The sequence below is a fragment of the Setaria italica genome, chromosome II (genome assembly GCF_000263155.2).
Source record: "Setaria italica strain Yugu1 chromosome II, Setaria_italica_v2.0, whole genome shotgun sequence".
NCBI lineage: Eukaryota > Viridiplantae > Streptophyta > Magnoliopsida > Poales > Poaceae > Setaria > Setaria italica.
Window position 1 is genome coordinate 1,481,541 of NC_028451.1, and position 12,698 is coordinate 1,494,238.

The 12,698-nt window shown below is 46.7% G+C and overlaps 3 protein-coding genes across 6 annotated transcripts; 2 read left to right on the forward strand and 1 right to left on the reverse strand.

The window, feature by feature from the left end:
• Window positions 1-574: 574 nt before the first annotated feature.
• LOC111256469 lies at window positions 575-2,963 on the forward strand. 3 transcript variants are annotated; one of them, XM_022824659.1, is made up of 3 exons: window positions 575-689; window positions 846-1,516; window positions 1,678-1,764. In XM_022824659.1, exons 2-3 carry the CDS (start codon window positions 883-885, stop codon window positions 1,701-1,703), a joined length of 660 nt encoding a protein of 219 aa, XP_022680394.1. In that variant the 5' UTR covers window positions 575-689; window positions 846-882; the 3' UTR covers window positions 1,704-1,764. The 3 variants fall into 3 exon arrangements, with proteins under 3 accessions (XP_022680394.1, XP_022680392.1, XP_022680393.1); XM_022824657.1 differs by having other exon boundaries at window positions 846-2,963; XM_022824658.1 differs by lacking the exon at window positions 575-689 and having other exon boundaries at window positions 1,415-1,516; window positions 1,678-2,963.
• A 917-nt stretch (window positions 2,964-3,880) lies between these two features.
• On the forward strand, window positions 3,881-8,119 carry LOC101762225. Of its 2 annotated transcripts, XM_012843862.2 has the most exons (3): window positions 3,881-4,016; window positions 5,914-5,998; window positions 6,090-8,119. In XM_012843862.2, exon 3 carries the CDS (start codon window positions 6,120-6,122, stop codon window positions 7,602-7,604), a length of 1,485 nt encoding a protein of 494 aa, XP_012699316.1. In that variant the 5' UTR covers window positions 3,881-4,016; window positions 5,914-5,998; window positions 6,090-6,119; the 3' UTR covers window positions 7,605-8,119. The 2 variants fall into 2 exon arrangements, with proteins under 2 accessions (XP_012699316.1, XP_004955386.1); XM_004955329.3 differs by lacking the exon at window positions 3,881-4,016 and having other exon boundaries at window positions 5,698-5,998.
• A 3,232-nt stretch (window positions 8,120-11,351) lies between these two features.
• LOC101767134 (predicted GPI-anchored protein 58) lies at window positions 11,352-11,825 on the reverse strand. Its single transcript, XM_004958846.1, has one exon. The coding sequence runs from the start codon at window positions 11,823-11,825 to the stop codon at window positions 11,352-11,354; it is 474 nt and encodes a 157-aa protein (XP_004958903.1).
• Window positions 11,826-12,698: the final 873 nt, after the last annotated feature.

Genomic DNA, 12,698 nt, shown 5'->3' on the forward strand with positions numbered 1-12,698 from the left:
CTTTCCATCTTTTTTGTTTGTGTAATAGGCCCGTAGACTCCTTGTACTCTTTTTCCTATTTATTTTTATTATATAACCAGTAGGGGATCACCCTCCTGTTCTTTTAAAAAAAAAGTTTCGGTGACCCTTCCCTTGCTCCCCCTCAATCTCATGGAAGCTTGAAAGAGTTGGACATCTTCTTTAATCAGTAAGCCAGTCCACGACTTCTTTAGGTTCTTGTTGAAATACTCACCGATTGTGTTCCTTCCAAATATTCCACCAACACTTGCACATGAAAAAGATGTGCAGAGTTGTATTCTGATTTGTTTTGTTCTTGGACCTTGTCAGTCATCCAACCGCACACTCCACTTGATTTCCCACGAAACTTTTGACCAATTGATGCCTGCTGGGAAATTATATACAGACACGTACTGAGGTCCAGTCACACATGTCAAAATATAAAATACCTTCAGGAGACTTGAAGTAAAAGAAACCCTTCTTTAGCCAACGAATGTTTACTTGTGGAGACCAATTCCTCCCTACCCCTCACTATCAGCGAGACCCGATTATGGAAATGACCACTTCTTTTTCCTATTAAAGTCTTGGGCAGCAATTTTTTCTTACCTTGCACCTCCAAGCTATCCCAGCCCTATACTCAGGATATTCAGTACCTCCATGCAATTCCATCATCAAGTAAATTCTTGAAGACGGTATGCCAAATCTTTGCTTATGATTCAAAGTTCTTTCGTGTTCCATATTCAATTTGGCAGATAGAGATTTCTCTAAACTAATTATGCATCGATTTGTAGTCTGTTCCTGTAAATAGTTTCTTATTCATACTGGTCCATGTGACATTTCCTGAGCAGGGAAGGCTGCTAGTCTGCTACAAGTGCTTGAATCCTAATGGCAAATGTGGTCAGTTCTGTGGTTGTCCAGGAGACAGTTAGCAAAATCATATCTGATCTCGTTCACAAGTGCGAAGGGAAAGAGAAATCAAATTCAAAAGAAGACATGGAGAGGCTGGAGATGGCACACATCAAGCTGGAGGCTGCTCTTGAGATATCTAACAAGTGGCTCATCACTGATGCACCATTGTTACGTTGGCGCAAGAAGCTGAAGCTTACTGCTCAAGAGTGTGATGAAGCCTTGCAGAAATGCAGGCAGAGAATACTAGAAGAAGAACAAATTGAACAGGAGGTGAGGAATTCAACCTTTCCTAAACGGATGGCACATGCTACTACGTCATTTATTTTCTCTGCCTTTAGCAGCAACAAGAATGAGTTGAGCAGATCCATTGTTCAAAGATTTGAGTGGTTGTCAGATGGAGCTAGCGAGTTTCTACGGTTCGTGGAGCTTGGTGGCACACCACGCCGTCAGATGACTGTCAACTCCATGATAAAGCACCTTTTTGCTGGCAGTGAATTACATCATAAAATTGATGGGGGAAACAAGTACCCTTTGTTTCTACTATCAGTTGTGCCCTGCCGTAATGCAGAGCATGGGATAGAGGCTAGCCTAATGTTCATCCGAAAAGATGGTAATGCACCGGAGAATGACTTTTTCCTTACTGTAATGCTACAGATTTCAGAAAGTACAGACATTATTGGTATCACAATCAAATGCTTGCAGTTATATACCCTTCATTTCAAGTCTACAGTTGAATCTATTAGGAACGAACTTACTCAACTTCCTACGCAGGACTTATCATGGGTGCCATATGCTGATTCATGCAAAAAAGAACACTGGGGCAAAAAAGAACACTGGGATAATCTTTATAGCTTTAGCACTCGATGGTTTCGCCCAAACCCATTATGCTGCAAGCAGCATGAACAGCACAAGTTTTGTCATAGTAGCAAGGCAGACAGTTCAGGATTGCAAGATGTTTCTCTGGAGTCAGTTATTGAAGTGAATTTGCAGTGCCAAGTCTCATTTTCCAAGTATAACAAACAGAGGACCTCAATGTTAGAAGGGAAATGTTCTCTGCAAGATTCTCCCTATCTGAAAGTTGGACTCCTCTTTACACCCCATGACTATTCGGAAGACCTACTGCCTGCAGATAGGAGTTCTGCTGTTGTTATGGTCAACGGTGAGAAGCAACATTGTCTTCACACAGATATGACCTTGGAACAAGTGGAGGAGATCATGCTGCCAAAGGCAATAGGTTACTTCAGCCAAAACACTGAAGCAACAGTATACCAGATGCTTTGGAAGTCCAGATCCGGCACAGCATACATTCAGGTTGAGAAGGCAAGCATCTTCATGCCTAGAACACGGAGAACATTCCTTGGAGGTAGGAAAAGAAAGCTATTTCGCCGAAGTGACGTAGAGTTGGGGAATCTGACAAACGTGGTCTCTCATTTTGTCGACTTATGGGTTAAGCATGCTCCCATCCAGCTGCAAGCCTCGATCATGGACTGGCTTCAGAAAGAAAAGGAAAAGCAGTTAGCGCCACAATCACTGCGGCGGAAATCTAGACCGTGCACCATTATTGATCGATCGGGGGAACAGGCAGAAGTGAAAATGGAAAAGGAGTGTTCCAGGGAGGATCGCATGCAGGTTGGAGTTAGGATTCATAACTGAGAATTAACAGATCTGTCAAAACATCGAGGTTCAAATGATTTCAGAGCTCGAATTTGGGTTAAATGCTCCTGGTACAGGGTCAGGACCAATGAGTTCCTATCTTCGTCAACTTGTATTTGTTTTGGTCTTTGTTACGGAAAAAAATGTTCTGAATTAGGAATCTATTTTAGTATATAGCATCCTGAAAGCGGAGAACGTGTGTACAGTATAGTGGCAGTTCCATTCTATGGTTACATTCGAACAGTAGTATAATGTAGTATTGTGTACCGTAAAAGATTTTTTTTATTTTAGTTGCACTGTAACTTATCTGTAAGTGTAGAGGTGTCCTTTTAACCATTACAATTGATGGGAGGAAACTGCAAAATAGTATGCCTGTTACTTGAGCCAGTTGCCGTGTTTTACTGGAATCAGCCTGTTTCTGCAACCAGCGTCTGCGTCGTCAACAGGACAGAAGCGTTAGTTTCCGGTCGACTGGTGGCGCCCGCGCATCCGCGACGGCTTCGTCTCTCTCTCTCTCTCTCCCGGGGCCGGCCGGCGGGCACAGCCGCACAGCGGCGTTGAATGGCGCAGATGAGCTGGCCGACGTCTCAGCAGAGCTTTGTGCCTGCGCCATGTCATGCCGCGCCCAGCATCCCGCCCGTCGGCCCCTTCGCCTCCAGGCTAGCTAGCTGCCTCTCACACCGGCCGGCTGACGGTAGCGTGGCGCTGGCTAGATGCAAGAGGGCGTGGTTCCGAGGTGTCCACGAGGAAGAGGATGGCAGCTAGGGACTGGCTGAGGTCTTAGTGTGGTGCCGCTCCGGCCGGCGCGCTGTGCCACCATGGCCCCAAAGGGTGGACCCCCTGGGCACCTACCAGCCGCCCGATCGATACCGTGCGGCCGAGATCTGGGCGCATCGCAGGAGGCGTCTTCCACGTCAGGCCGGCGCTCGCGGCAGCTGGTGGCCTTGGCCGGGCGGCAAACCGTGCCGCGAGCGCGGCCAGACGTGTTCGTTCGTGGAACGGTGGAAGTAATGCCACGCGCCGCTCGGGCCTCCGGCGATGGTTGTCCCGGTGCCGCCGTGTTGAGGAGGCCGGGGAGGAGAGGGAGGAGGGTGCACGGCGGCGGCGGCGCCGTGGAGGACGAGGGAGAGCGGCCGATGCGCCGTCCACGGCCCACTACGGCCGCTGTCGCGGGGTTCGTTCTCCCTCCGGCCCAAGCTAACGCCACAGCACTGCAGGAATGTTATGGTTCTGGGCCAAAAAGTGGTTGTGGTGTGTGGCCGGAGGGAGAGACAGCCAAAAGCCCAAAAAAAGGCCGACAGGCCGCCGCCGCCGCCGCAGGCGCGGAGGAGGCGGCGACCGGCGATTATGGGGGTGCGGTGCGGGAGCGGAGGCGGCGCCGTGGAGGACGAGGATGATGACGAGCGGCCGAGGCGACGTCCGCCACCACTGCCGCGCTCACCGCTCAGGGATTAGAGGTAACCTCGACTTACTCCCCTGCCCCTGTCCCGCGTCGAGTGCGTCTGGAGCCAGTCGTTGGATGGAGCTGGGCTAGGAGAGACACTAAATCAATTGCTCAAAATCAGTCAGTTTGTTGTCATCCAGCTTCCAGGATATACAGATACAGCAGTACTCCCTTTGTTTCCCCCAGCTATCCGTCCTCTGTAGTCTGTACTTGGACGTTCATGCATCAAATGCAGTCCTTCTGATTAAGCAATGAGGGGCAGGCAGAACACAGAGAAAAAGAGGATGTAAGGAGAAACGTCGGTGAGTCTTAGACGTCAGCCAGGGTAGAAACGCCTTTGGAAAGTTTTGCTTCATCCACTACAAAGTTACGAGACAAGAGGGGCTGTTTCAAGCTGCCGACTTTTCCTAGTTCCCTGCCCCTGTACGGTACCGAATTCATGGGTGCTCCAATTGTCCACAGTTAGCATATAGAGCAGCCTCCATGAAAGGGTACAAGAGGTTTTCTGTTAGATTCTCATAGTTGATTGAAGTCGGATGTCCCTTCTTGAGCCGGCATTTTCCACATGTACAGGCCAAATCCTCCGGACACTTTGCTGCAGACCTCTGCTACTGAATAGTCTGCATCTTTCTGTTTCCTATAAGCCTTGGACCACACTATCCTCTTCTTAAGCTCGTATCTTACCTTGCAGTTTCAAAGGTAGATACCTTCATACATAGGATATTTCTGACCACCACTTCCTTGCGATTCTGTCGCAGTTAGATTCTTACAGCCGCTAAGCTAAATCTTTGCTTGTGATCCAAAGACCATGTATTTCTATAGTCTCTTATGTTTATTGGCGTACTGTCATATGTTGCATTTCCAGAGCAGCGAAGGGATGCTATAGATTGAGTCCTAATGGCAGAGATGGTCGGTTCTGCTATTGTCCATGAAGCAGTTAGCCAAATCTTGTGATCTGATGTCATTAATAGGCATAAGGAGAAAGAGAAATCAAAGGCCAACGAAAACTTGGAGAGGCTAGAGATGGCGCACATTAAGTTGGAGGCTGCTCTCGAAACATCTGAAAAGTGGCAGATCATCGATGCACCCTTGCTGCGCTGGCGTAAAAAACTGAAGCGTGCTGCTCAAGAGTGTGATGATGCTGCTCAAATGCAAACATAGAATCCTAGAAGAAGAACAGATAGAAAAAGAGGTGAGGAATTCAGCCTTTCCTAAACGGATAGCACATGCTACCAGCATATACAGATAAAGGAGTAGTCCCTTTCCCCATGGCAACCAGTCCTCTGTACTTTGATGCATCAAATGCAGTCCTTTTGACTAACAAATTCAAGTTAAGAAATGAGGGGCAGGAAACATAGAAAACGAATATGTAAGGAAAAATATCAGTGAGATTAGACATCAGCCAGGCTAGAACACCGTGGAACTTTTTTGCAGAGACTCGGATATTTTTGCTTCATCTACTATAAAGTTGTGTCCTGTTTTAAGTTGCCTCGCTTATCTGGCAAAGGCCAAGATATTTCTGAGTTTCCTGCCCAGTACAGCTGCTGAATAAGATGTTTAATAAGTTGACATATTTTACGTCGTACTCCACCTGTACCATTTAGCATAGCAGCCGCCATTTGATTTTTCTTCACACAGCTTAAATGCACCCCCTTCAACTTGCCAGTTGCCATCACGTACTACATGTTGCAACTATATCCAAGCACGTAAAAATGCGGAGACTCTCACTGCTGATTGAAGTCAGATGTCCCTTCTTGAATCAACATTTTCCTCTTGCAGAGACCAAATCCTTTACATCCCTCAGACCCTCTGATAGTGCATTTCTGTTAGTGAATTGTCTGCCTCCTTTTGCTTCCTATAAATCTTGGTCCACACTATCCTCTTCTCTAAGTTCATATATTACCTTGCAGTTCAAAGGTAGATAGATACCTTCATACACAGGATAGCTGACCACCGCTTCCTTGCGATTCTATCGAAGGAAGATTCTTACAACCGGTAAGCTAAATATTTGCTTGTGATCCAAAGTCCATATATTTTTAGTCTCATGTATACTTACATACTGTTATATGTTGCAATTCCTGAGCAGGGAAGGAATGTTATAGATGCTTGAATCCTAATGGCGAATATGGTCAGTTCTGCTGTTGTCCATGAAGCAGTTAGCCAAATCTTATCTGACCTCATTAACAGGCATGAGGGGAAAGAGAAATCAAAGGCCAACGAAAACTTGGAGAGGCTAGAGATGGCGCACATTAAGTTGGAGGCTGCTCTCGAGACATCTGAAAAGTGGCAAATCACTGGTGCATCCTTGTTGCGCTGGCGTAAAAAGCTGAAGCGTGCTGCTCAAGAGTGTGACGACACGCTGCACAGATGCAAGAATAGGATCTTAGAAGAAGAACAGATCGAACAGGAGGTGAGGAATTCAGCCTTTCCTAAACGGATAGCACATGCTACCAGGTCACTCATCTCCTCTGCCTTTGGCCATGATAACCAGTTAAGAACATCTATTGTTAGAAGATTTGAGTGGTATGCAGATGGTGCTGGCGACTTCTTGAGGTTCATCGAGCTTGGTTGCACACCGCATTGTCACATGCCCTTCAACCCTTTCATCAAGAACTTTTTTGCAGGGAAGAAGCTGCAGCACAAAATCGACCAGGGAAATGGGAGCAGTTTTTTTATACTGTGGTTACCCTTCATTACTGCAGAGCATAGGGTAGAGGTTTCCCTAGTCTTCATCCAGAAAGATGGTAATGCACCAGAGAACAATTTTTACTTCAGCATCATGCTACAACTTTCTGAGAGTACGGACATAGTTGGGATTGCAATGAAGTGCTTGCAGCTGTTTACACCTCTTTTCAAGTCTAAAGTTGAAGTTATTAGGAACAAAATTATGAAACTGCCTGCACAAGACTTCTCATGGGTGCCGTTTGTTGACTCACGCCAGAAAGAACATTGGGACAATCTAGTTGGTTGTGTCTCTCAGTGGCTTCGTCCAGACCCATCATGCTGCAAGAAGATTGACCAGCATGAAGCTCACCATTGTAGCAACACAGACACGTCAGATGTTTCTCTAGAACCAGTTATTGAAGCGCATTTGGAGTGCCAAGTCTCACTGGATGGAGGCGAAATTTGTCTCCAAGATTCTGAATATCTGATAGCTGGACTCCTCTTTATGCCCCATGGTTCTTCAGAGAACCTGTCGCCTGGGGATAAAAGCTCTGCTATAGCAGTGAATCACAGTGAGGAGCAACATTGCATGCATAGAGACATTACCTTGACACAGCTGGAAGAGATCACACTTGCAAAGGCGGTAGAGTACTTTCGCCAAAACACAGACGCATTAGTCTACCAGATGCTTTGGAAGTCTAAACAGGGCACTGCATATATTCATGTTGTGAAGGGAAGCACGAAGATGCAGAGCACACGACGAATGATTCGGGGAGGAAAGATTGTGCAACAACAGGAGCGAGATCATGTGGTTCCTCAGTTCCTCAACTTATGGGTTGGACATGCACCCATCAGGCTGCAAGGCTCGATCGTGGACTGGATTCAGAAAGAGGGAAAAAATAAGCTAGCATTTTCACCGCTACGCCTGAAACTCTAGATCATTTAACATGGATCGATAACGGAGACAAGATTTAAAAGAAAACAGAAATTTTCCGGGTAGTAAGTAAATGTTGAAAGCTCTTCTTAACAGTGGACATGTCCTTCAAAACATCATTCTCAGTGCAAGAATATTGATAAAATCTCCATATAGGTCCCAAGACAGAGAGGAGAATATCTGCAGCATGAAGGTTATTGAGTTACATATGCAAACAGTTTTTTCTGTGTTGGTCTTAGCTAAAAAAATATGTTCTACTTTAGGAATCTATGTAAGTGCAGTGCAGTATGCCGCTTTTTTAGGTTTGAAATGTCCTTTTCATATGGTCTCAATTATACTCTTATTTGCATCTTATCATTTTGCTCATCATGTGCTGGGAATTGCATGCATGGCTTACTACATCAATGCATTTGTAAATTGTAAGCATATAGACCATATTTACTTTGTGTGCAAACATTGAGCATGTGGCTATGTACCACGGGCAAATTAAGTTGAAGAGAGATTATTATGAGATCTTATCCGAGTGCGTTTCACTGAATGTACATCCTTTCGTACTGGAGAGATGGTGGCTGATTGCACACTTTCTTTCTGTCAGTTTTTGAGATGCAGACAACGTGCAGCATCAGAGTGCCTCCCAAACTGCAGCCATTTTCCAGGGGCTAAAATCATGGACATAAATCGGCTGCTTCCACTGGTGGAAAAGTGAGCATTAGTCCCGGTTGAAGAGACACATAGGTCTCGAAAATCCAACTAGGACTAATATGTCAAGACTAAAGGCTTCCCCTCTTTAATACTGGCTATTTCACCCGAGACTAAAAAGGTTCAAAAAAAATGGGCCCACCCGCGCGCCGCCCACTTCGCCTGGAAGAAAGGGAGAGGAGGAGAGAAATAAGAAAGAAGAGAAAGATTGCCTGCGCGAGATAAGGGAGGGGAGATGATAAGGTGGAGAGAAAAGAGGGACTAAAGCCCCGGTTGGTGAGGCGAGGCCTTTAGTCCCGGTTGGTAATTCCAATCAGGACTAAACGCCTCACCATCCCACTAGCCGTTACAACCGGGACTAAAGGGTCTCTTTAGTTTGGTTGATATTACCAACCAGGACTAAAACTCCCGTCATCGGTAGCCTTCAGTGGTGGCTGTTTGACACGGGACTAAAGGCCATTTAGTCCCGGATCCAAAAATGATCGGGACTAAAAACGTTGGATGGAAGGTCTTTTCTCTACTAGTATTCAAGCGACTAGTTTAGGTGCTCCCAAAATTTATATCCTTCATCTGACAAATATGATAGCTTTTCTGAGTTCCTTGTACACTGCTGTGTTAATTAAAGATGTTGACTTTCCTGTTCACCATTTGATTTTTCAGGCAAAGCAGTACAGGTTGCCGCATAATGGCAATATATATCTCATATTGCTATTAAGTCAAAATCATAATACTATGACAATCTGTGTAAAATCATATAGCTTATACTGGGTTCCTCCTATCCACTCCACGCATCCTTATCATAATATTCCTATTATTGACCTTTATGCTTCTTTTCGCTCTCAAAGTCTTGTACTTCACTATCTTCTTCTTCCTTATGTTCTAATCTTACCATTCAGTATGACCTGAAGCGCGTGTGCTCAGGAATGCATGCGATGACACAATACACATAAGCAGAAGAGAATCCTGGAAGAACAAACGGAAAGGAGATGACCATATCCTTTGTTCGAAGATTTTTTAGTTATTTATAATTATTGGTGCTATTGAGTTCCTCAGATTTAGAGAGAGCTTGGTGGCACACCACTTCGGTTACCTTACAAGTACCTATGTGTGGTGCAAGGTCCACACCATAAATTCAGCTCGCGTTGCGTTCCCTACAAGCGAACAAGCTATGTAAGGCCCATCTACAAGCGGACAAGCTATGTAAGACCAGTCTCAGTGCACAGTTTCATTAATGCATTGTTACCGAGATTGAAAATTTGGTAACTGTGCATGTTGGATGTTACGGGAATGAAACTCCTCTCTTCCTCTCCTAATGATCTTGCCAAGTACGTCTATGCTTACAAACACACGCAGTTGCAACAAATTAAAAGAAACTGGCCGATCAGAAAGTGTTTATTTGCAAAGCAGTCAGGGCGTGTGTATCAGTTTTATTTACTGCACCCAGCAAGAACTCCCAAGGCAGCGAAAACGGTGTTGCCAGTTTGGTGACATGTCATTGTTACTACGTCCCCGTGGAAAATTAAAGCACCTGACAAAAGGGAATGTAATAGCACAACACTGCCATTAATCAACGATGGTGATCTTTGTTTAATTCTAGTATAGAGGACCTTGATGGACAAGCAACTGACGGGAGTTCTCTGCACTTGTTGTTGATGGGAGCAAACGACCATCTTCCGAGCAGCAGCAGGTCCACTCAAGTAACCAGCAGCAGCCTAAGATCAAAGAAACAATATATCGCGTACAGTTAGCTCTGCAAGTAACTTTGAACCAGCACACATAGTGTCTGTGCTGACGGGTGACGTTAGCCACCCTCCAACAGCATAGATACTTTCTATACTGGCCAGCACAGATCGAGCAAGTAACTTTGAACCAGCATACATAGTGTCTGTGCTGACGGGCGACGTTAGCCACCCTCCAACAGCATAGATACTTTCTGTACTGGCCAGCACAGATCGAGCACAACGATCAAGAACTAACTTTTTTCAAAGGATTGATAGGTATAACAGTCAATAGCTAGATCGAGCCACGCAGGTTTGGTTGATTGGCGCCAATGCCAGATAAGAACATCGTTAATTCTCTTGCTGCATGCAAGAATAATCCAGCAGGTTTGGTTGATTGGTGCCGATCGGTCTGGCCAACACGACGCGTCACGCGCGGCTAGGGTTTCGCGCTTTCGTCGTCGTTGCTAGTCGAGAACGCGAGATCCTTCTCATCTTACGGAACAAGCGTGGGCACTGGGCCGTCCAGCTTCGTGGGCTAACGTCGCGAAGAAGAAACAAAGATTTCGTCCGGATGGCTGGGCCGTTTCGACCCGAACACCACCAAAAAATTCAGGGACACGTCACCGGAACAGTTGTTTTTGCTACTCACATGCTCTTTTGTGATGTGCTTGGACCAAAGTGCAGCAGTAATAGCATAGCACATCTGCAAGACTGTAAGGAAATATCACAAGAGATCATGCATGTTGTGTTCCTCCAGGCTCCATGTCGCGTGCCTGCACAAGTCTGCCGCCGCCATACCCCCCCCCCCCCCCCCCCCCCCCGCACCAGACCGCTGCCGCCGCCGCCCGCCCGCGTCACACCCACCATCCACCCACGCGAGGCCGCTGCTGCCTCAACTAAGCCCCCCCTGCTGCTACTCCTGTTGTGGGAGAGAGCCATGGAGGAAGAGGAGATAAGAGAGAATGAGAAGGTGAGGGGTTCCACCTAGCTCCACGTCGGCAGACATGTGGACATTTAATCTAAGTAACTGTGATTTGAACCTTACATGAACCAATTAGTAAGTTTAAGAGCTTCAAAGTAGAACGACATTAGCTGCCAAGTTTACTTACCGCCCATGCATTTTACTCGAAGTCGAGCCGAAGCTGTGGTCTGGGCCTCCAAAACCGCATGCAGAAGCTTCCTCTCCCCATCCCGGGGGCCAAAACCAGAGACAACATCTCTCCCTGTTCCAGATGCGCGCGCCTTCCTTCCTGCCCCCAGCCCGACACGCGTCTGCGTCTCCTCTCGCGCGCGTTCTGATCACCGCCCGCCGACCACACCATCAGTCCCACTATAAAAACGACCACACCGACCGCGCGTTCTCGGCGAGAGAACGGGATAAGACTAACCAAGCCCCGAGATCTCCATCCATCGTCATCTTCTTGGCAACTCCGACGACGAGCTGCTCGGCCGTCATCCCGGCCGCGATGTCGAGCGCGTTCGGCGGCTGGTGATCGGCGGCGGCGGTGGAGATGATCGGGCTGCGGGGGCGGGAGGCGATGCTCCAGGACCTCGGCTCCGCCTCTTCGGGCGCCGCCGCGCGCGCAGGGCGAGCGAGACGACGTCCGGGCCGGGGCCCCGCCGCCGCCGCGGCGTCACGCCGCCTCGGAGGATCGGAGGAGGACGGCGCGTCGACGGCTGCTGCGGGTCCATGTACAAGCGGCACGGGAACGAAGGACGCGGGGGCGGGCGACGGCGACGCTGGTGCGGTTGCGGCCGGCGCGTCGCCGCCGGGTCGTCTGAGCGCCGAGATCGCTGTGGCCATCCTCGTTGACTGCTTCGGCTACTGCTGAGATCATCATCATGGCATCCTCCTCCTCATCACGCGGACCCAATCGGCAGTCTCCCCTTTTGACCTTAGCATATAGGAGTATACTACATGCATGTAGTATGTACTCCCCTTCGTGATACTGTTGACTTTTTCCATTCACTGTTCGTCTTACAAATATTTTTCAAATAGATAGACCTACGGGTTCAATCTATCTCAAGTACATTTGACAATTATGACATAATGATACACATTTTACTTTAGTTAACTAGCTTGTTCAATAGTACATTTGACAATAGACAAAATGTTACATACATATTTTACTTAGTGGATTTGACAATAGACATAATGATGTACATTTTACTTTAGTTAACTAACTCGTTTAGTTAACTAACTCGTTCAATAGTACATTTGACAATAGACATCATAATGATACACATTTTGATATTGATGGTTATTAGAGTAAAAAGTTAACGGAGGAAGTACTCCATATTATAAAAGAGTGGATGAGAAGAGATATTATATTTCGCGAAATGCAAAACACTGAAATTTGAATTGTTACGTGTTTGGCTTTTGTATCCGACACAACATGGGCTGCAATCAAAAAAGTAAGGAACGGGCTTTGCCTTTTCTTTTTCCAAAAAGAAAAATGGTGGAATTGATTCTGAGAAACAAGGAAAATCGCAAAGCAGGAGGTAATAGAAAACGATGCGAAATTTCATATGCTCAAATTGAGGGAAAAGTGTGAGGTTTTTTTTCCCTTAAAAAACGAGGGTTAAAAAAAACAAAAGAACAAAGAATAAGCAACATGTTGGGCCAACCAAACAGCCCATGACAGCCCACAGCCAGCACTCATCGAGCCCAAGTAGG

Excerpts from the sequence above, each read along its gene's own strand:
- LOC101767134 (XM_004958846.1), bottom strand. The coding sequence starts at position 11,825 with ATGGCCACAGCGATCTCGGCGCTCAGACGACCCGGCGGCGACGCGCCG.
- LOC101762225 (XM_012843862.2), top strand. The coding sequence starts at position 6,120 with ATGGCGAATATGGTCAGTTCTGCTGTTGTCCATGAAGCAGTTAGCCAA.
- LOC111256469 (XM_022824657.1), top strand. The coding sequence starts at position 883 with ATGGCAAATGTGGTCAGTTCTGTGGTTGTCCAGGAGACAGTTAGCAAA.